Here is a 24,970-nt window from a genome sequence, read left to right on the forward strand (position 1 = left end):
AGCTGTAATGATTAATATTCCCCGTCAAAATAAGGTGAAATAAGGCTTATTGACTGTGTTTTGGGCTCCCCGCGAGATATTCTCTGTGTAACTCAATACCGCCTCGGCCTGTTTACAAGACGTAAATGAAATTGATTTCCTGAGAACTGTGTGGGAGGATGTTTGACTTGGGGTGGATCTTCAAGACAAATATAAAACAAAAATGAGCACAGAAATTCACCGTTTTATTTGGGGTTGAAATGGAATGTTTGGCTTGGAATAGAACGTCTTAGGGTTGAAACAGAACGTCTAAGGGTTGAAACAAAAACTCATTTGATTAAAACAAGAACGTAAAGATGTCAAAATTGATCGTCATGGTCTATAATACAGTAGAACGTAATGAGGGTTAAAATTGAACGCCCGGTGTTGAAAATGAACGTCCTTAAAACTGGTACGACTACTTACATTTAAAAAAGTATGTCACGCGTTTAAATTGAACATCTCTGGGGTTGACGCAGAACGTGCTAGCCAATATAGCTTTACCAGATTACGTTCATGAACGTATAAATTCAGATTATTTTATGTACATTCCTTAACCTATAATTCAAAGTGTATAATTATTGCTTAGAGAATACATGACAGGTGGGCAGGAATACATGACAGGTGGGCAGGAATACATGACAGGTGGGCAGGAATGATGAATACAGATACCTTTTTACGGGAATGCCAGTCTCTAAAGGAGCAATAAGGGAGACAAGGGGCGGTGTATAGTGTTCCTGGTAATCGGGTGGTGGTGTGTGGTAGTGGTGTGTGGTGGAATTAGTTAATTTTACCGCCACACCACCCCGTTAACTACTGTATTGTGGTGTCCCTCAGGACTCATTTAGTTTGAAACTCGGGTTGAAACACGACGACCCTCTTCAAGGGAAGATGTTGTTTAATAATACGGGCGTGAGAACCTTTGGTCAGTTGTAAAATGTTTTAGAGTACCACTGACTGTTGGCGGTCAGTTGACGTATTACAGTAGTTTGGTCAGTTAGTACACCACACTGTATCAGATATAAACATAGTATACAACAACCGCCTTCAGGGAAAGTATATTAAAAATTCTTCGTAAATTGAACAATAATTTTTATGAAGGTAAAGTTTGATATTGTTTTACATTGAGTCGACTCCTCAAGCGAAACATTTGTTGTGGTCATGTTTACTTTAACGACTTGAAGGACTAACTGTAGCTGGATAATTAAGACCAACCCCACATCATGGCTAGATATAATTCACGATCACCTGCACGGGAAGCAGACACCATTATCAAGATCATTAAGGCTGTGCTTCTCCGTTAACACGAGAATACAAGAAATGGCGGGTTACCTAAGGCGAAGTTACATAAGGTAAAAGATTTTGGGGATGAAATCTCACCACACTTTCTACCGACTGGCTTAATTTTGTATTAAAATATGCTGTTACCCCCCCCGGTGAACTTGTGACGGATTTTTTTTTTAACTAATATATGGCTGCCTCTTCACAGTCACAAACATACGAACACACGTGTATAAGGTGATGTTGCAAAGACGAGTGTAAGTAAATATAACGAGAAGGTATTAGGAATGTGTAGTGTTATTCAATAACAGGTCCATAATGCCGAAATAACTCCCAGACGACATTTAATCTAGTAGTAAAGTTATTCCAAAAATAAGTCCCTTTGGAGCCAGTTTTCTTTGGATCCATCATAAAGAAAATAACATACAGGACACACTTAATAGTTTTTCAGTTCACAAAACTCGATAGTGATACGGAATCTACTTTTTACTTTTATCCTCCTCGCCACTGATCGGCTCGCTAGCCGCCCGGGCGATCGGTCACGTCTCTGTCACGCACTGTTGGCAAATACTGGGCATGCACCGGCTCCTGAGTGTACCTGAACCCGCTCCAGTGTTGGTCAAGTCTTCTCTTGAAAGAGCTCACACTCGGTGCCGTCACAACACACACTGGTAGATTGTTCCAAGAGTTTACAACCCTCACTCCGAAAAAGTTTGCCCTCACAGTTTCCTGGACTTGCAGCTTCTTCATTCTTGAGCTGTGACCAGCTTGTGGGGCGAGCGTCAGCCAGCTCCAAGTAAGGACACTCAACTGAGTAGTGCCCCCTGAGATGCTTATACACCTCAACTAAGTCCCCCCTTGCCCGTCTGTAGTATAAGCTAGGCAAGTTCAGGCGCTCCAATCTCTCAGGGTAGCTGAGGTGTCGAAGTGCAGGCACCAGTCTGGTGGCCCTCCTTTGAACATTTTCAACCAACTGACAGTCCCTAGCTTATCTCGGGGACCAGATGGGGTGACAGTACTCCAGATTGGAAAGCACTTCACTCCTGAAGATCGTTACGAGGGACGGACCGTCTAGATATCTGAACGACCTTCTTATAAGACCCAATAATTTATTTGCCTGATTTACCTTCTTCTTGCAATGGCCCGAGAACTTCAGCTCATTTTCAACATACATACCTAGGTCCTTCTCACATACAGTCTCAACTAGTGCAGTTTCTTCATCCCGTTGGGACATATCATACGCCTCCTTACCGTTGGTACGCCCCAGGTGCATCCTCTTACACTTCGTGACATTAAATCTCAGCAGCCATTTCTTCAACCATTCATGGAGCCCACAGAGGTCCTTCTGCAGCTCTTCACAGTCCGCTTGGTTCTTAATTTCCCGAAATAACTTGGCGTCATCGACAAACATTTGTATGGAGGAGTGTACAACGTCAGGCATGTCATTTATGAAACAAACAAACAACAGCGGGCCCAATACACTGCCCTGTGGTACCCCACTTGTGACAGGTACAGATGACGATTTCGTGCCATTAATCACCACACACTGCTTGCGGTCATGTAGAAAGTCTTCTATCCACGCTAGGACATTTCCCCGAATTCCGTACCCTTCCAGTTTGATTTTCAGCCTTTCGTGGGGTACACTGTCGAAAGCCTTGGCAAAATCTAGGTAAATATTGTCGATATTACCACCCCGTTCCAGAATATGGGTCCAAATATCCAATACCTTGAGCAATTGTGTTAAGCAGGAGCGCCCCGGCATAAAACCGTGTTGGCAATATCTGGTGGCCAGTATGTGAAGTACAACCAACTAATATTTCAGGACATGAAATCTTTTTAAAACACGAAAATACTTAACTTGGGTATGGCAACAAGAGTATAACGTAACTTGCAATAACACGTGATATCAGGTAACTTATAATATCAGGGAACTCGTGATATCGGGTAACACGTGATATCAGGAAACTCGTGATATCGGGTAACACGTGATATCAGGAAACTCGTGATATCGGGTAACACGTGATATCAGGGAACTCGTGATATCGGGTAACACGTGATATCATGTAACACGTGATATCATGTAACGGTTGTAACTTATAATATCAGGTATATAAAGCCACGAGCTGTATAAAACCACCCTATGATATTTACCGTAGTTGAAAAAAGCCAACATATAATAAATTAAGCCACTGTGCAGTATCTTCGTGTAACTACTAGTATACTGGTTGGGTTAGATTAGATTAGGTTAAGTTAGGTTAGGTAGGTTAAGTTAGATCAAGCCTGGTTAGGTCAAGTCTTCACACACAGAGTACATCACCACACACAATACCTTCATAGAGTACATCACAGAATACCTTCACAGAGGCTTCACTCTGTCAGTACATTGGCGGGTTAGCTGTTGTATGGCAGGTATGGTGGTGGTGGTCTATCAGTGTTGTTTTAATGTTAGCCCACAGACATACATAGTGTATTGACGTCAGAATAAACGGGGATAGTGCTAGACATTTCTTATGAACTGTAGTATTAGTCGCGTTCTGTGGTGGTAGCAGTGGCTCTCGCTCACTGAGCGTAACTGAAGTACCTGTTCAAGGTATCGAATCATAAATGAGACGAATCTCTCTATTTCTATCTCTATTTTCTCTCGGCTACAGAACATGCATTATAATTGAGGCGATAAGCCCCAGGTTTCATCATCCAGGCTTAAAGTGTCCCCTAATACCACAATAAATATCAGTATTCACAAATTGTGGATACCCTACCAAACGTGAGTGTCGGTGCACTTGTCCCTACCCTGCCCCAAACCCTTCCCCTATCACGTCGCCAATCGTCACCGTCCAGTAGAAATTAAATTAGAGCCTATGATATTATACATTGTTTTCTTTGTTACACTATAGCCATACAGGAAATGCGTGTATTTAAAGATAGAGGATGACTGCTAATTTACTAACCTTATTCTGGTTGGTATTGTGAGGGTAACTCTGCCAATACTGCTCGCTTTCCAATGACGTTAACAAACAGTGGTGCCAAATTTCACAAAACACGCCAGAAGCTGTACTCGTTATAAATGGAGGCAACTGTACGTCCAACATACAGAATGGGGCTGGAGGGTAGGTAACAGTTTTAACCAGAGCAATTGGTCACCACCGAGTGCAAATTTTAGCTTCATTGCTCAAAAATTGCCTGATATGTCGCTCGGACAAGCTAGTAAACAGACAAGCGGAACAACCACATAATTTTTTTTTTTCGGAACTCATGTCTTTGGGACACCTGGAGATGGAAAAGAGGAAAGGGTGGGGCAGCGTATATTACCTAGCATTATCGTATTCTTCTTCCTCTTGTACAGCCACAAAAACAGTTTCCGAGTTGCTGAAACGAGTCCTCCCTGTAGTATCTCATATGGGTTTGGTAGTTTAGGAGGAGCATAAATACACTTTTACTCGTGGCTGTATACCTCTCCAATACATACTTAACTTGGGCTAACACTGGCTTGTTAAATATTTTCTATTCGCACATAGTCATACTACGTTCCACATTACAGAACAACATGAAACAGATTACCCTTTAAAATATCAACTACACTGGTTATCCTAATATTGTACCCACTGCATACCTGTGTTCCATGAATCCCTTTTTCAGTGTGATTGTAACTCTTATTTTCTGCTCACTGCTCAGCACTAACATTCTTCCTACTCCTAGGGCTGCTTACCAACACACAAATTCACTTGCTAGCCGACATAATGAAAGATGAAAGCGTTCTAGCAAACACAGTAAAAACTTGAGTGCCCAGAGTGTTAACAGTCATTGGATTGTGGATGCGACTCAACGTTTTCTACAAACAACTGAAACAAGAGTAATTTCACATGAATCAAAGAATATTAGAAGGAACTAACTCCCTTATATTTTCTTTAGGTTCCGACACTAGCGCAATCTATGGGATATATATACAAGTAATCATAGAAAATGGTGTTTGGTGTTCTCGAGAAACGTAAGATTTTTTACCACTAATTCTAGTATTTCCAGCTGATTTTACTTTCGATACCATCGGCATTCATTTAATTATCAATTTGTATTATTTATTACCACTACTTATCACCAAATTAGCCGTTCGGCCGGTTTGTTTGTTCTTTTAATATTGTTAAGGACTATATTGCCCAGTGATAGTACAGGAGGAAACTGGAGTACCCGGAATAACTTGAAATGTAGGCCTAAGTATAACATATTCAGCTTGCTTGGCCAGTCGATACATCTGTAATGATAAATAAGAGCATCACCTATCAAGTGAAATGAAAGTTAAGGTGGCTGAACGTAAAGAACCTGGAGAGTACTGTACCACTCAATTAAATTACTAAGACTTTTTAACTGTGGGTTATCTTTAAATTCTGTCACAACTAAAATTGGAAATGTATACTGTATTACAAACACGAAACAACTGCTCAAGCACGATGTCGATTATTACAGCATTTTCCTTCCATGATAAAGGAAAATGCTGGGGTTGGGTATTTGCTCCTGTATTGGCACTGTAAGTAGGCCCGTATCTACAGATATAATACAAATTTATCATGTGAGTGGATATGTGCTTTCAAATGACTCGTCAAATTGCAATTTAAGACCCACTGAGTAACCCATCTTTTTATCGTTAGTAAATAGGTAGTTTTGTTTCCTCCTTCCAGTTATGCAACACAATTTTTTCGGAAATGAAAAGGGAAAATGTTACAGCCTCATAGACCGGTTGTCTGCAACACACTGACCACTATATCGCACGTAGATTATTATGTAAACAAACCGTGCTCCTACTTTTTTTACTGGTTTCCTATATTTCTAATTGTACATTTGAAGAGACAAAATTACACTGGAAATGACTATAAATATGTGGGATTTACTCGATCTGTGCTGCTGGACAATCAAGTTCACAACAAAGAAACAAATAAGAGACCTGCCACCCGGATGTCGACTAAGTGGTGATGTACTGCGCACATCATTGTCATTCCTAAATACCCATTTTAATTCATATTACGCTACATAACATTCAAATCCACCGCGCTTGTAGAATCTCAGGAGAGACGTGTTTTTCCCATCTGTTTTACCCTCAGGATCACTCCCAGTAAGTCCCGCCTTCGAACACAGTTGTCACTACGTTTATTGCACTCTACTGGCAAACGCAACCTTGAATTAGTCTGTGTAAATCAACTTTAGTAATTCGCCAGACCTTTCTTTGTCAAGTGAGGGTCATCCTTGAATGAGTAGCACTTAGATTGTTTGTAATTTGTCATTGCGTGAGTAGCGATCGCTGGCAACTTGGGGGTATATAAACCAGTGAGAGGCGGGAGGAATAAACCTCCCATATCATCTTTCACCTTCGTTCCCAGATCGAGGCTGGGCTTAATTGAAACCCACCGGTCGCTCGGAGCCGGTGGATACCCAGCAGTGGTCAATATAGGAGTGATGGTGCTGATTCGGCATGATTTATCAGCTCCACTCTACCTCGTGGGCCGAGGACCCCAGACCCACCTCGTGTCGGAGTGTAACCGACCACAACAGTAGTTGTTAGAGGCGCCAGTGCTATACCCTGGGACAGGCCTTGGAGTTATGGTCCACAGTGTGGTTGTATGTGTTTGTTAATAATTACCCCATGTTGGGTGGTGGACCCATGTCGGTGTTTGTATCAGTATTAGTGTATTGTGAGTAAGGACAAGGAACTGGTCCTGCTATGTAATGTAATGTGACACCAGTAAGAGGGTGCACTGTAAGAGTAATATCTGAGTAATTGCTGTTGAGTAAATAAGTAAATAAGGAATACAGAGTCTGCAATAGGCCCAGGAGTTGAGCCTGGTAGTTATATGTTAATAACATCTATTTTCCCCTTTGATTTTATATTAATAAACTTGTTCTTTGAGAATTTTAGGAGTATTCATTTCTCCCACAGTAGTTACCTTTATTTCCGTCCAAGTGACCCTGATATCAGAATTACACTACCCATGTGCCTAGACCATCGACATGCTACCAAGAAGAACTGTGGTTAGGTAGTACCAAAAATGAACTGAAGTGAGTAGAAGGAACATTTGAAAGGACTAAGACAGGTTGTGGTTTCACCCTTCTTTCCCCTTATCGATCTGGTCAATGAAAAACCTAACCCGAGGCCTAGTCCACTCTGCACGCTACCTAACGAGCTACATGCTGTCCAGAAGGGGTCTGGTGGCAGCGACCCTTAGAAATTAAGATTAGATTTAAGTTTTCCCCCTTAGGGTTAGTGACCCCAGTCTGGCAGTATAGTGAAATGATAAATTAAACTGTAATTTAACCGTCACTACTTATGAATCAACCACATAACTATTAACTTAACCTTTACTGTCTTTCGAGAAGTAGTGAAACCTTAGCTCTCTATTATTTCCTGTCTTTTCCCCACAAACAACATAATGGTGGCCAGCGTTTGGAACCATGTTTAAATTTACCGCTACTTCACCGAGCCAACGTTAAGGTGTGAAATAAATAAACAGCCGACACACCAGTGGCAACTGCAAAAATAAACATATTTTTAACTAAATGAAAAAGGCTTCAGATCTAGAACCTAATCACGCAAGATGTAAATTCAAATATAATTATTATAACCTCAGCATATCTGGTTGAGCCCGGATACTGTTAATCTCTTACTTTCCTTCAATTTTCCTCCCTCTTTTACCTTGATCTTAAGCCAGTCCTCTCCCATCCCCCAAATTGCATCCAAAGTACTTCCAATCCTAATCCCTGTCCTCCCACTCAGCATTACAAGCAATAGCCCTCTACCTATCTACAGACGTCAAGTTTTCCAGCAACCATCTCTAGGACAAAGATCCAACTAATAGGGATTGAATTAATTCCAAAGGATGAAGTGTCCCTTGTGATGATTATCTTGCATACTTCTACCATCGAATACCAGGGAAAACATCCTACCCGCATATTTTCCGAATGTATATGGCCTCAGCACCACCATCCTCCCGTCAGCAGTACAGCCAATCACAGCCCACCTTGCACACTGGCATTTGTCAAGTCACACATTTCTAAGACAAATATTCTGTCTTACAGTGAGGAATAATTTATTTGTGTTCCTAACCTTAACCTACCGAACCTACCTAAGAGAAAGACATTTAATTAATAGACTGAAAAGCCGGAGGGACTTTTTTCTCTGATACACTCTGTGCGCACATATAAATTATTCTTCACTGTAAGGCAGAATATTTGTCTTGGAAATGTGCGACTTGACAAATACCTGCATGCAAGGTGGGCCGTGATTGGCTGTACTGGTGGCAGGAAGATCAGGCCATTATACCTTTGGAAAATATTTGACCGGGACACATACCCGGTATTCCCTTTAGTCTCCGACTCACACTCAATTATATTTTGTATTTTTCATATTATATTATTAAATGTGCTACTAGTTTCTTGAATCCTTTAGTCTGTTTATGAAGTTTTTGATTGCAAATTGTACTTATATTTTCTATTTAAATTTTAGTTGTAATCTTTGTATAAATTATACAGTAATAATTTTGTTTAGTTTGTGAATAATAGGTAAGGAGTCTAAATAAAGTCCCTGAGGCCCCCCCCCCCCTTTTTTTAACGCTTTCCGAACATCACCAACATCTCTTGGTACTCGAGGGTCAAGCAGGGTTGTCAGGTTTGGCCTTTTAAAAAGTTTGTTGGCCTTAAAACAAAATTCATGCAGGTCATGTGGGTGGTGTGACTGAGGCTAGGGTGGTGTGATTGAGACATGGGTGGTGTGACTGGATCATGAGTGGTGTGACTGAGGCTAGGGTGGTGTGATTGAGACATGGGTGGTGTGACTGGATCATGAGTGGTGTGCCTGTGATATGACTGAGGCATGGGTGGTGTGACAAGCATGGGTTGTGTGTGACAAAGGACGAAGAAAAAGGTCACCCTACACAGCGAGCCGCCCCTGGAAGTGTCCGCTCCTCGAACCGCTTCTAGGGGCTTGGAACAGCCAGCCGTCCCTGGGGATGCCCAAGAACGCAGCTGCCCTTGGGTGCATCCTTTTGCATTTCGTGACATTAACTCTCATAAAAGTGAGAGATATTTTTCTGTTGCTCTTCACAGTCCACTTGGTTCTTAATTTCCCTGAAGCCGCATTGTTGGTAGCACCACAACACTTGTGATGCTGTAACACTGGTGGTGGTAAATTATAACATTACTGACAGAAGATGAAGACTGGGAAGATTGATATGCTGTACAGTAGAGTGCTGCACATTTTGGAATCAGTACAGGTAGTAAAAAAAAAATTGAAGAGGTGTAAGAAGATAGGGATGTGTGGAAATTTAGATGAAAAAATAAGGATAAAATGTGTGTACCATGTACGTGGAAGTGATGTTGAAGATCAAGACATCCCAAAGGCTGAAGGAAAGAGAGGAAAATGTGTGTAAATTGGATAATTGACTCAAATAACAGCTAAGAGTGATTTAAAGATAAAAATGTGAGAGAAACTACACTAGCCTCTGGGTTAATCAAATAAGTACTGTTCAAAGAGAGATATTCATAAAATACACTATGGACTAGAGTGTATAATATACAGTACTCAGTTTGAATATTCTACTGCAGCATATTTTTCAAAATAATCAAGCGTGTTTATGATTATTTATGGACATCCAAAGAAAAAATATTGAAGGTGGGGAAAATAACAAGAGGTAATTAGGAACACAATTCACACTATTTATTTTGTTTGAGAAATCACAACACATGTATATTATTTATTATCCTCAGTAATATTTCTAGTCATTACACAAGAACTGTACAGACTCTTCAAATAAAAACACAGGTATCAGTTGCGAGAGGGGGGAGTGGGGGGATGGCTGCCCAGGGGGGAAGGGGCGCCGGCCCAGAGCGATGAATGAGGGGTGACCAGTGACCTGTGTGGATGAGGGGCGGCCTACTCAACACCAGCAGTGAGCCTGCAGGTCGCGTCCACACCACCGATCACACGCCAGCTGCATCCCCATGCCCACACCTATAACAATGCTTATTATTGACACACCTGGTATTTAAAACAATACCAAAAGAGTTGAGTAGAAGCATCCCAGGGCATGAGGTTGCCATACTGCTGGCAGGCAGGCGGGCGGCAGACATGGCAACCTACTTGTGACAGAATGGGTCGCATGTGGGCATGGGGATGCGGGCGTGGGCAAGATGCCTTATCCAGCCACTTGTCCACGCCACTCAGGCTGCAACAATGGATTCATTAAAGCTCAACAGCGAGAAGCAGAGACCTTCCGTGCCCATAACGGAAAAAGTGCAGTAACGGCAATAAATATTTTAAAAATATATGAAACATCTGGTATAAATTACAAAACTTATTTATGTACTCTACCCACATGGATACCTGCCTACCTTCAGAGCAACACACGACTATCCTCATTTTTCTCATCATACAGAAACTGAAAACTGCACTGACGTCAAACACAGGCTGGTAAAAAACTCTCAATAAGTCCCGGGTAGCTCAGAGCACCACCTAGGGGAAGCCTAAACCTACTGTTGTCACTTTATACAAAAAGATAAAATAATAAAAAAAGGAAAAAATAAGATAGCAAAGTGTGAAGAAGCTGGCCACGAGCCTATGGTCATGGGGAGCTGTTTGGGGAGGGGGCAGGGAGTTGAAGGATCGGGGCATGAGATTCCCACCTCTGTATGAGGAAGTTGTGTTAGAAGGTGAAGGAGAAAAGCTATATACACACAAAATGCTCTCAAAATATAAGCTATAAATACGGAGAGGAACGTGAGGTAAACTAGTCATGGATGGAATACGGTGCCACACACGTCATCAGTGACAGCGCTTGCACCCCCGACCCAAGCCGAGGGTGAAAAACATAGCTACACTATCTAAAAGTGTATCAACAAAAAATAAAAGTGAGAATAAATAAAGCACATTAATAATAACATAAGAACATTTCTAATATAGAAAAGACTGGAACAAGACACGTTAGGTACCGGGAGAGGTTGGGTGAGACCGCCAGCTGAGAGGAGAGGGGGGTGAACTATCCATGAATGTTGACAGTGGTGCTATAACACTGCCACCACCACCATCACCACTACTGAAACTAGCTCACCAACACCACTGCCACTACCACCACCACCACAGGCGCCACAGGAAAGACTGGGAGGGGGAAGGGGGGCCTGGAGCCACGGGGGGACAACACATTAACAATGAGATCATGCGGCACACCGGACCCTTCCCATGGTATCCTGGTACACACCCTACACTACACCACCACACCCATGGCACACCTATAGTACACTCATAATATACACAGTCACACATGTGCACCAGTGGCACCCAGTGCACACAATAACCACCATTCAGAAGCAACACCTGTGGTGGTGGCCAAGTTGGTACCTGGTAGCCGAGGGAGAAAGACAGGAGGGTGGTGACGATGCCAAGGTAGGCAGCCAACACCACCAACCCTACACACCAACCACACCTACAGGGGTTGTCAACACTAAAGTATGCACACTACTACTGATCCTCTCGTCTTATTGCTTAGTAAGTCAAAAAAAAAATGAGCCACAGCTGAAAATGTATTCACGGTCATCATGATCTGAAGTGTGGATGAGCTATTGACTTTTACACATTATTGAGGCGAAAACATTTATGCCAAAACATTATAACTTGCATAGATTACAATCGTTTTGATTTTAATTTCTCCTAAAAACAGTAATCATGTTTGCCATCAAGCAGGTGGTCTGATATGTTTGTCAGGGTCATGGGAACATTGAAGCAGTGTTGATGGCCAAGCTGCCTACGACCATGTTGGTGGAGGTCAGAAGAGATTCACTCCTCCACCTAAATGTTCAGTTAGCTGTCTGGGTAACATCTTTTATGTATTTTAGCTGCCTGAGCTGCACTAGTAGGTGTTAAGTTTCCAGCCTGAGCTATGATGGAATAATGTCAGCACAGTCTGTCAACTGCTACAGAGAAACTTCAGTAATAAAAACAAATGTATCCCCTTAACAACATACACATCAACAAAGCAAAAATGCATAAAAAAGTTACCCCTGGAAAAAGTATCTGGATTAAAAGGATCCAATTATCCTTTTATGTGAGAAATTTACTCGGCAAAACTATTAATTACATATAAATTATTTGAGTCTTTGCCTTTTTACCCCCCCAAATGACAGGTAATACAGATTTACAACTGGTTTATCAACCAATTAAACATCTAACAATATATATTCTTGTAGATAACAAAGATCATACATACAACCAACATTAATACAACCATTCCAACCCTCTAAAAAGGCCCACAACAACAACCCACCCATGCATGAAAAGACATACATGCCAACCCTCCCCACAAACAAGCTTGACATTCAGAGTACAACCATTCATTTCCCTGCTGAAAGTGTCATTGTACCAGATAAGACTGTTAACTGTAGCAGAGGAAACTGTTACAGAGCCATAAGAAACTATACTGTACAACCTGCCCTGTACCTGACTATGGTGTATGCCCCCCACGACCATAACACAGAACACTACTCAGCTTCTAGACTGTGCTGACATTTTCTTCATTTTGTAAAATTTTTACTTAAACTATCAAATATAAACTAATTTTTACAATTTTCCAAAATAGTCAACATCAGATATATATCATTTACAGAATTAATGAATTTATGTAAGTAAATTATAGCCATAACTGGAGTTACACATGATGGGAAATATCAACCAATTATCTCCTGCATTTTGATGCCTCTAACACAGCTCACACCACAACCCTGACTGTCTACTGCTTGTGGGCAGACACCAGGTTTCAAACAGTTGGATACAAGAGTTACGTATCAATCAATAGTTGGATACAGACGCCAGATGCAAAGCCATGGCATTGATAATTATGTCAAGAATTATTCGTCAATATTAAATTAATCCAACACAGTCAATATTATATCTGAGCAATCAGAAGTCCTTGAAACTAGTATAATGAGATTCTTGGAGTTACATTAAGGAGAAATACTTATGACAATCTACACACAGTACATAATCTACCAACACATAACATCATGTAATAATTACACATTTCCTACAGCCTTAATGACTATATAGCAACATAAACTGTGTCTATATATTCTGGCAGTGCAAGAAATTTTTAATAAAAACATGAGAAAAAGAACATGTATGATTGACCAGTTAAGTTTACATATTGCAGATGGATATGAGTTGACCAGCATAAATGCTCCTCCTTAATGTAACTCAGAAACATGTGTCTACTATGAAGTAGATAGTACCCTTGAGAAATTCATGGCTTAACAAACTGTATCAAATAGTCTGTGACAATTTTGTTTTTTGGGGGAGGTTTCACTACAAATCATTAAACTGCAAATATGGGTGGTAGATATAAACAAGTGTGTTAATATCATTTCAAAAACATCTGTCAACACTGTGCGCATGAATGATTGATGACTATATTGCACCAAAAGAGTATTGTGCTGTCCATATAAAAGGGTCTGGCTTCTTAATACTACTTTACATTATCTGTTGGAAGGAACTGTCTCAACACATACTTGTTCACAAGCCTCCTGGACTGGGTACCAAAACCACTTATTTTTCATCACCTTGTGGAAGCCAAATGGGACTCCTTTTTCACTTCCACACACACACACTTCTCCACATCACAAGTTTCTGTCTCTGACACACAGTCTATAAAGATTGATGCACATGGGGTAAGCTCAGTTCACTTCTGGCAGGACCTTCCAGTTTTATGGTTCACTGTTATATAGGACTTTTTAGCCCCTTAAAATCACTGTTATAGAGGACTTAGTCCCCAGTTTCACTGATAGAAAGGACTTTTTTTTTATGTCCCCTGGTTTAATGCTACCAGTGGGACTATGTTCCTCCTGGGTGGTCAGTGGGACCATCCAGTGAGGTGGTTCCTAGCGTTTGTGAGCTGTGGTGATTCCGCCACGAGGCGGATGGGTCAGTTGGCCTGTTACACGGCTCATGAGATCACTGGCCATTATTGGTGCACAACGCAGGAATGGTGATGCAACACTTGACGCTGTTCACTGAGGGGAGGGGTGTTGCTCTAGTGCATCACAATGCTTAGCAATTATTATTACCCTGTCATATATGGCAAACACTCCCTTCTCCACACACAGAGAACAGTTTACATACAATTAATCACTCAAGTGCCACAACCTCCTTCACTCTATCACTTGACAGTGAGGAGATGGAAGTGGAGCTTACCAGGTGCTCTAGGGTAACAAATATATAAAAAAGCTAAAACAAGGAACTGACACTGAGACAATACAGTGAGCATGGGAAACAGTGAGACCTATTTCCTTTACATGGCTAGTACACTACACCAGAGTACTTCTATCATTACTATCCTTGCACCTTAAAATCCCCCAAAGCCCATGCCCATACTGGTTTGCTTGATTCGCTCCAGCACGGCATTCTGAGAGTAGCCTTGAGTATAGGGGGAGTTAGCATAGGGGGACGGGTAGGGGAAGCGTGGGGAGGGTACATGAAACCCAGGAGCTGTTGGGTAGGGAAAAGTGGAGTGCCCTGGAGGGGGATATCCAGGGGCAGCATCACTATATTGTGAATATGGGTATGGTAGCTGTGACCCCGTCATGCCCATAGAGGAGTGAAGAGCACCCATGGGGCCCATGGAGGATCCACCCATACTTGAGCTCATGGGTGTGGGTGAACTCATCAAACTGGGAGATCCCATAAATGATGAGCCCATGGAGGGGGTTGGAGCCAACATTGAGGGGCTCATAATATCTGGGTAAGAGGAGTGTGGAGGTGGCCCAGGGGCAGATGGAGGAGCAGGGGAGTAGGACTGGCTGTACATGGAGGGGGATGGGGCAGGGGCACTGCTCGTCAACGATGACACACTAAATGAGCTAGTCGACGCTTGTGGCGACCCCAGGTCATAAGCATTACTATATGACATAGTGGTACTAATGCTGCTATTTGCCAGTGAGCTCACACTGAAATTTGTACTGAGGTTTGTACTGTTGGAGCTGTAGTGAGGGGAGGAGTATGGGTGTGAAGATTGTGGGGAGCCATAGTGGGAGGTTGGGTATGCTGAGGCTCCTGAGCTGCCTCCCCCTGGGTAGCTCTGGTATGTTGAGGTGGGCGGAACGTGACCAGGACTGAAGGGGGCTGATCCCGCAGGGGGGCCAGGGGTAGTAGGATTGGAACAAGGAGCAGAGTTTGAGTGAGCAGAATGTTGGCTACTTGTCTCATGTTCATTTAGGCTAGGTATCTGGTCCACTAATGACTCTAGACCTGACAAGCTCTTGGATGCCACGTCTCCTTTGTTCACAATTGTCGGTGACTGTCCTGGGTGTACAGCAGACGGCTTCACCATCGATGGAGAGTGTGAAGCATTTGAAGGGTACGAAGGGTAATTCTGGTATGAACTGCCATCTACTGGGGTCGTGGGGTTTGAGAACTGGCCAGGCATAGTAGGGGTGAGCTGAGGCTGGTCCCTGGTAGCTAATGGTACAGATGCCTTACCATCTTCTTGAAGTTGATGACTTGGGGTGAGCGCTGTTGAGCTCTGTGTGTCTGAAGCACCAATAGACATATCTCCTTCAGGCATACTGCTAGGAGGCTCAAAATCTGGTTGTGCCATGAGTGGAGATGCAGGAGGAGAAGACAGACCTAAATGGTGTTCTTCATCCACTTTTAAGTCTGTCGGAGTCTCCGCCTGCTGCTGGGTGTAAGCTGTCGGCGTTCTTTGTTGGTGTTGGGGGATGACTGGGTTGACTGTTGGACCTGGGGAATATCCTGGAGACTGACCAAATTGTTGAGGCGTTTGTCCTCTCGGAACCATTGCCGCATTATGGCCAGGGGTCTGATTGTGACCAGGGGGCTGATTTAGGCCAGGGGTCTGACTGCCAGTGTTATGATTGGGGGTGAGGCTACCACCTCCATGAACAGGAGTATGGCTTCCATACTGTGGAGAAAATGTCTGAGCACCTGGGTTTGGACTAAACCCTGTTGGGGACATCATTCCATTCATATGTGCCATTCCTACAGGTGGAGGTTGCTGTTGACCTAACTGTTGCTGACTTAACTGAGGATGTTGACTTAGATGTTGTGGGTGGTGAATATGTTGTTGCTGTGCTAACATTTCTTTCAGAGCTTTAGGTTTACGCCCTGGTCGTTTGGGTGGAGGTATAGTGCCATCTTCCAGTACTTTCTTTGGTCTCCCTCTCTTTTTCTTTATTGGCTGCTCTCCATTAAACATCAATGGGTCAATATTTTGTGGCCGAGGCCGAGGACGGGGCGGAGCATTGGGGTCATCTGGAGTCTTCTTCGGTCTGCCGCGCTTCTTCCTGATGGGTATGGTGGGGCAGTCCATACAATCTAGCTGTTCTCTGGTCATTCCATTTAAATTGAAAAGTGTCTGGGGCATTTCTTTGCTGATTTCATCTTCCTCAATTTCCCCATCAAGTTTAGTGGGCACATCAGGTTCTTCCTTAATAACTAGCCTATCTTCATCATTTAAGGGAGAACCCAATGAATCCGTCGACCGGCACAGTTCTCCAGGCTGGGTCTCGCACCCAAGCTCTACCTTCTCACTAGGGTCCATTTTTAAACTCTTTACTTTCACATTAATAAATGTAATTTCCTCTTCATTTAATTCATCCAATGTACCTTTCAAAAAGTCACGGAATTTCCGAAGAGCTGTATAGAATGGGACTTTATCCAGGGCCCTTGGAAGCTGTGCACACCGTGCTGATGATGATGGCATCACCCACACGTGCTGTAAGAAAAAGTTACCAGTGTTAAGATGTATGAAAATATTACAGACTTACACAAAGAGATACTACCACTATAAAGCAAAACAAGAAGGAAGTCTGTATATATTAACCTACAAGAATGATGAGTCAATAAAGAAAAAAAATGAAAACTGAGGAATATCAATCTCTGATGGACAGCATGGATCTAGAGAATGATATGGTATGTCATCATATGATGTTTGATGTGAGAGTGGCAAAGAAGAAACTCACTAATATGAGAATAGATAAACCAATTATTTCTCCATTGGTAGAAGTTACAATAAACAATCAAGTGCATTAATCTCCCCATTAGCCGGAATCTTCGATCCCCTGAACTTTTCATCACCCAGATTTTATTATTTTTTTTTTAAACATTTTGAGAAACTCCGAGAAAAATCTCTCTGTTCCATGCATTTGAATGAATTTCCAAGAGATTGCATCATGCACCAACACGAGCTGAGCGGGTGGGTGGGTAGGTTCAGAGTGCTCATGAGCTACAATTGGCTACTACCTGTACTATCAAATGACTGCATGGGATGCCAATGACTGGCTGATGTATCTCGCAGCTGATCTCTCAATCTCTAGCAACAAGACACTCTTTGTTCATTAACTGCTGCCATTGTACAAACTTGTTCGCTCTCTCTTTGCCGTTTTTTTTTTAATATGATCTGTGTTGTGCAGCACTGCACATTACTGTACAATCAGCCATGAATACCATTAAAACAGTAGTAAGATGTAATAAGTGATTATGGTACAGTTATATATACAGTACAGTACATTCATTAAGTGTAAAAGTACCGTATGTACAGTACTATACATAGGAGAGTGGACAATGTATGCCTCCTGTAGGCTACTGTGTAGAGGGCATACATATACAGTATACAGTGCATGTATATCCCTCCTTCATGGAGGGAGAGGAGAGTGACAGCACCAACTGCTACAGTAGATGGTACAGGAAAACAATACCATTCTGTATCATCATATCACCATTTGGCCTCCCTGCATCACAAGCTCAAGTTAACAGCATCTACCAGTGAGTTCAGTATAGAGTATATTGTAGTATATTTTGTTTATTTACAATATATTGTATGTATACAGCAGAGTTTGTATAGCTCTGTTTTAGTCCCACTGCAGTTAAGCCTCCTTGGCAGTGATGCTTCATGCAAGATACACGTACTGTATGTAGTTAAGACTAGAAAACTTTCACCAGTACCCGGAAAAAATTCTGGGGATAAGAAAATTCGCCTTAATACCCAGAAATCTCTCAAACCCAGAGCTGCTATACACCAATTATTTCAGCTAATGGGGTGATTATTGTATTTATTTAATTTTTTCTTAGCTGCCCAAAAATATAAAAATAAATCCATTAAAAATCTTCAGCGACACATTAAGTGAGATAATTCCTGCCTGTAATAAACACCAACAGCAGATAAATGGCCTCAGATGACTAAAAAAAAAAGTGAAGAACCAAAACAATTCTTCATCCAGAAGATTTTGCCATTTCTTGGGAATTACAGCAGTAGGAATTAGTTGTTGTCAACAAATGCAACACTGAACAAAAATTGTCTGACTAGTTTAGGTGACATATGTACTGTATTTACAACTTTCTTTATCAAAACTCTCTGATACCTTACACAGGTTTTCACACAAAAGTAAAATTGACTAAAAAATTAATCTAAAAAACATAATTTGCGTTCTGCTAAATGTACACAGCACTACAATTACATTCTAAAAAGTTGAGTATACAGTACAGTACAATATAGATATCCTACACAAGCCATTGGCCTCCTACCTTTGGCATGGCCACGTCTAGTTGCAGTGGCCATTAGGGTCAATTGTTGAAGTGATACAAAAATTATTATACTGTACAGGTATCTTTATTTTGTAATTCACATTATGAATACTGTATGTACGATATCCTGCTTCCAACATCATTAATCAACTAAGCTAAGACTGATTTGGGTGTCATGTCTTTAGAGTACTGTGCTTAACCAATTGAAAAAGATAGTTTATGTGATTTCAAGTCTTTTGTAGACACTTAACACATTTCACCCCTAATCCAAAACAAAGTAATGCTTAGGGGTCAAAATTTTGTTTATCATATAAGTATGTGTTTTGTATTAAGTTTTGGGAGATACTAATTCTCATTTTAAGAGTGTCTTAAAATTTTTACCAGAACAGATCTCAATGTAGCATATCATCCCCAAAAATTTTAGTTTCCATATTTATTGTAGACATCTACTAATAATATTTATATGAGTACTTATTGTGTAGGTTAGACCTATTCCTATTGGGTAGATGCTCATCCAACAAAAAACCGTAGATTAAGCATATAGTTGTCAAGAGGACCTCCAATTTTGACAAGTTGCAGCCATGAAGACTCTAGTCAGTAAAATGAGTGAAATTTGAAGCGCTGATGGTTTGCAAATTTGTACAGATGCCTTGGGTTATTTTGCAAGACGGGAACTGAGAATATTTGTGAAATAGTTAAATCACGATACTATTAAACAACATGTAATTAAATTTAAAAAAAGAGGTTAGGGACCAGAGGCCTAATAAGTCAGGCTGGGGCAATAAAATGATAGAGGAAGGTACAAGAAACCAGAAATAATATTTTTTTTTATATTCAGCTGTACTGTAGATGAAACAAACAAATATAGATACAGATTCTTTATCAGTGTGCAAGAAAACCTTTGTTTAATTTTTGGTTTAACACTATGACACTGTTATGGTAAGAACCGGCAACTTTACAAAAGTTTCTATGGAAGGAAAACCTGTTCTTACCTAAAGAATATATAGAATACCAGGTGTCGGAATTCCAACTTTCTTAAATTTTGGGGGGGTTATTTTACCTGGTTTTTAATATGAGAAAATTTGTTCCGTCATCCAAGAAAGCCACGTTTGCAATTCGTCTGTTAACAAATGATTCCCAGCAACATTATGAATGCGACCCAGTGACTTTTTTGTACCTTGACGAACCAAAACTACCTAACGTAAATTAAATTACCAAACCTGACCTAAACTAACATACACCTGTACAGTGCTTTCATCCTACGATAGGTACGATAGGTATGTTTAATTGGTTCATCTTATCTATGACAAATCATATTATGTATACAAGTCAATATGGCATAGTAGGGAGCTAGCAAGTCGGCATACATTTCTGTTCTGGATGAAAAAAACAAAACCAATTTCAAGAAAGTCTGAATTCCTCCATCTAATTTGAGATATTCTTGGGTTAACAAACAAGTTTTGTTTTATACAAAAATGTTTGTAAAAATGCTGGTTCTTAAGGACCGGTGTCCTAGAGTATTACAGTTTATGTAAGTGGGATGCTAGCTCAGTGGTGTATTGTTTTATTGTTTTTTGTTCTCTTTATTATTAAATGGTATACAAGGATGCTATACATACAGTATCTTGCTTGTGTTTCATTAGTAAATAAACATCTAAAATCTAATTTGGTGAATTTTTTAACCTCCAGTACTTAACCCTGTATTTTATAGTGAATTATATTTATTTATCCGGTACAACACTTAATAAACGCACATTGCCGCTGCACCACCAACACCCACTAGCTTCTTTATGGTAATCAATAATTTAAACAGCAGTTAAAGTTGTGTTAAATTAATGTTTTTATTTTTCCACCCAGGAAACATTTAACTCTAATATAAAGTTTCCAACTTAATATACGAGGAAGACGTGTATCTTCAAACCATGATTATTATGGATAATTGGGGTTCTTCTTGTTGGATTAAATCAATTTAATATTTCAAGTGTGTCTCTCATCCAGCACGTACAATGATGGACTGATCAACTGATGAAACAAATGCAGCAATACCAAGTTTCCATATTTCAGAGTCCAGTAATGGGAAGTCTTACTGTAAAGCTTTTTAATCTGTAATTGTAGTGCAGTATAATAGTGATTCAGATTTTTATGTGATATAATTTGCTGTAACCCAATATAAAATAGTTTGCATCTTCAAGATTTTCTGACATTGCTTTTACAGACTAATATTTAATCCTGTCACTTTACTGAGGCACATTTAAACACATATTCAGAATAAGTAAAAAAAAAATTTTTTTATAAAAGTTAAGAAAGTCAAATATAATCTAGAAACTTCTACTCACTGTGCGAGTTCCTTCAATTTTCTCTGGTTGTCTTCCAAACGTAAATTCTTTTTTCCCAGAAAATATTTCATAGATCCCTTTACCATTGAATACAGCAATTCGAGGTTGAAACTGTTGCAGTTTTGACAGCAGGATTTGTCCACCTGTAAGACAAGTTCATGGTAATAAAGATTTCAAGATACAGTAATTTTTATAATGAATAATAATTTACAGATCAAAATTAAGAAATGACATAACACTCCAGGAACATAATCAAGTATACTGTACTTAATTCTGTTAATAGGGGCTGATGTAGGCTGTGTTCTGAAGGACACATTATTTTTGATAATGCTGAATGATTAATTAATACTGTATATGTGATTTTAGAGCATATATTTTATTACACAAAAGTCAATGGTAAAATCAAATCATGATCCTATATAAATAATGGCTCTAATGTTTTAATGCCAGACTGATCTCTGTACACATTCCATTCCAAAGAAACCAAATTGATATTTTTGCATATCTTAAAATTTTTATCATGTAAATACCCAATAACAAATAAGAAAACTCAGCAAAACATAAATTACATTCTGAAGGAGTCAATAAAATAAAATTAGCAGCATGAAACTGTAGGAAAATGCACCAATAAACCTCAAACAAGTTTGCTGTACTGCACTGTACATGGACTAGAATGCTGCAACATGTAAGACATATGGTGTAGATCCCCTGAGCTCAGTAACCAACTTAATTTTAAAATGCATGTGTCTAACCTGATACTATACCTTCTTTGATCTCTTTGCGGGTCAAATCTGCTGATCCCCTTGTGGTGCGAGCAACAATGTTAGTGAAGCCAATACCATGTTCTAACAAACGGAAGTCATCTTCAGATGTGAGTGGTTCAGGGATCAGTCCAGACAGGTACAAGCATTTCCCTGTAACAAATTAATCTTATATTAGTTATGCAAACCAATGAGAAACCCCTTTTACATGTGCATATCAACTTATTATTTTTACAAGAATAATTGTTGGATTTTAATGTGACAGTGATGCAGTACTGTACTCAAATGAGAAGGTATGGCAGACAAACATAGTAATTCCTGACATTACTATACATTGACAAAATTTTACATACCATTCTATAATTCTTAAGTATGATGATACTGTACCACCAATTGGTGAAATTACTTTAGACTGCTAAGAGCAAGCAAAGTTTAATTTTAACATAAGGGATGCTTCATAAGAGCTTTTGACAATATGTATCTAAATCTTTCAAAATGCAGATGAGTAGGAAAATCTGATACAGTGAGTGAATGAATGAGGAAACTGAATATTACAAATAAAAAAGATATATTAAAACTCAAAATATAATGAACTACTGATTGCTTTGTTATAATACTAAATACAGGCTAAAACAAGATGAGTATTTGTTAATGAATGAATGTGGACTGATATCATCTAACTTATGATAAAAATTAGTGTGTTAGATCAAGAAAGCTGTTATATACAGACAGTGATAGATTGCTTAGAAAAATTAAAAGCCGATGAAGAGGGAAGGAAACCAAAATAGTTAATAAGAGTATAGTTAGAGGAGTTGTCTTGAGCAGATGCTAAAACACTGCCTTGTGATTCTCTCTACTACTGTACTGTACTGTACTTCCTTATAAAGAATATCTAAGTCCCATGGATAGCTTGTAATGTAGTTTTTTTTTACTTTGTCACAATTCCTGAGAAAATGAGACCAAGTGCACATTCAGTGATGCAGAGAAATGTTAGTAATCTCACAGACATGCAGCATAAACAAAAATACCCATAATACTGTATACAAGGAAAAACAAACTAAAAAAAATGAGTATGTTTTCTTATATCCTAAAATGATACTTGGCAAAACATTCAAAAGTAAAATACTGTACCACAACTATACCTTACACTACCCATGACACTTCATTCGCATAAAAGGTGATGCAACTAACGCTACAACAGTACAAAGTGATCAGTGATGATTTGTTTTGTGGCATTAAGAAGTTAAACGTTCAACGTTTCTGAGATTAAGTTTGTTTATGAAGCAAATGTAAGTTAAGAGATTTATGGATTTTAAAACCCTAAAATGGAACACAATCTCATTCAACTCTCATCACCATGAACTGCCTATGATTTTGAGGTGTTTTATTCTGTCCTTTCACACATAATTCTAAAGTTAGCTTATGATGTCCAATTATTTAAGAAGGTAATTTTCTGAACTTCATTTTCAGCAAAATAAATGGTCAGCAGCTGATGCCTCAATAAAAAAACGTGGAAATTATTTGAAAGAAATAAGTTTACTACAGGTACTTGACTTGAAATAATAGTACAGGGTACAGTAATGTGTTTCTTTCCAAAAGATCAAATTATGTGTAGCTTTATTAAACATAAAAGAAGGGTAAAATTAATTGTTCCATTCCTTGACCCTTCCAAAGTTTACTGGGTTAAAAAATCAACCATAAATACTTTACAGATGTTTCACTTATTCACGAGACCTGTTTCTACCTTAACAAGCCATGACCTAGATGAATCTTTTTTTTGCAATGTAACCATCATGTATATTCCCCATTTAAATATGTTTATAATTTTGCTTTATGCAAATGAGTATGCACTCCTGGGAGCGACTGCATGATAGTTATAGCATATTGCAAACAAATTAGCCAGAATACTGGATACAAGACGGACACTACAGTGAATGCTCAGGTGGACCAGATGCTGGTGTTTAAGAGAGAAGAGTAAAGTGCAAGCTGTAAAAATAGCAGCAATCTGACTTCCTGTGGATGATTGAAACTGTCCTAAGACTGGTCGAATTACTCTTGGGATGATTCTCGAACAGTACAATTCCTTGCTTTTATTGTGCCTATTTAATTGCAATAGTTACGCAAAATCATAAGAAGCACTGACATGTTCTCAAAAGATAACAATCAGCAAACAAACAAAAAAGAATGGTTCCAGATGACTGAAGAGCTCAAACAAGGGTTTATGACAGTTCCAGGACAGTTGAAAATATCAAGATAATAATTTTGATGAACAACGAAGGTAAAGATGGTCACTACAACTTTAAAGAGAATCATTATACATGTAGATAATGATGAGATCCCACAGGTGAGGCAAAGTTAACCAAGGAGCACTGGTCTCCCTTCTCTCTCGTAAGTGGGAGTGAAACACGGAGAAGTTATAGGAAAATGAAAAGTAAAAAAGATGGGCTGTGGGGTAAGAAGAGTGGACAAAGAGAAAAGTGTCAATGTTTGAGCATGTACGGTATAAATTAGTAGCTTAGGGGATAATAGAGACAGGTGGATGAATTACAGAGTATTTGTGGTAAGAGGTAGTGCAAGTACTGTACATGATTTTTTTTAAATGGATACAGGTATATCATTTTTTTTCTGGAGGAAAGTAGGTCTTCTTCATAAAAAAAGAAGAGCCACAATCAAAATCTCTCACATACTTGTACAGTGGAAAGGTAAAGTAGGAGGTGGTGGTAAAAGAACATCTCCAGACATAATGGAGGAAATAATATCTCAAGTTATACTTTTTTTTATTTTTACAGTACTTTAAGAGTCCCTGCCATTTATTCCCATTTTAACAAAAATAAATATAAGTCAATAATAGTGTATTAACTGCATTACCATCAATATGCGATGGAGTCTGACAAGAAGGTTCTGACATGTATGAAACAGATTGTCTTCAAAAATTCCCTGTAACCTAATTTTTTAATAATTTGAATTTGGAGGTCATCCTATAGTTGTTAAATACTAATGAAATGTAGTGGCGC

General features: G+C 39.7%; 1 protein-coding gene across 12 annotated transcripts in view; it reads right to left on the minus strand.

The window, feature by feature from the left end:
- Window positions 1-9,972: 9,972 nt before the first annotated feature.
- Window positions 9,973-24,970, minus strand: part of LOC121857233 — a 257,437-nt gene continuing 242,439 nt past the window's right edge. For 8 of the 12 annotated variants that reach the window (XM_042353208.1, XM_042353212.1, XM_042353210.1 and 5 more), the window contains 3 exons: window positions 21,948-22,109; window positions 21,196-21,338; window positions 9,973-17,051 (listed from right to left, as the gene is read on the minus strand). In XM_042353208.1, coding sequence (XP_042209142.1) covers window positions 14,664-17,051; window positions 21,196-21,338; window positions 21,948-22,109 — 2,693 coding nt within the window. In that variant the 3' untranslated portion in view covers window positions 9,973-14,663. The remainder of the gene's footprint in view (window positions 17,052-21,195; window positions 21,339-21,947; window positions 22,110-24,970) is intronic. The other 4 variants (XM_042353213.1, XM_042353211.1, XM_042353209.1 and 1 more) reach the window with 1 other exon arrangement.

This window comes from Homarus americanus, unplaced genomic scaffold (assembly GCF_018991925.1).
Source record: "Homarus americanus isolate GMGI-L3 unplaced genomic scaffold, GMGI_Hamer_2.0 scaffold20465, whole genome shotgun sequence".
In the NCBI taxonomy this organism is placed as follows: Eukaryota; Metazoa; Arthropoda; class Malacostraca; order Decapoda; family Nephropidae; genus Homarus; species Homarus americanus.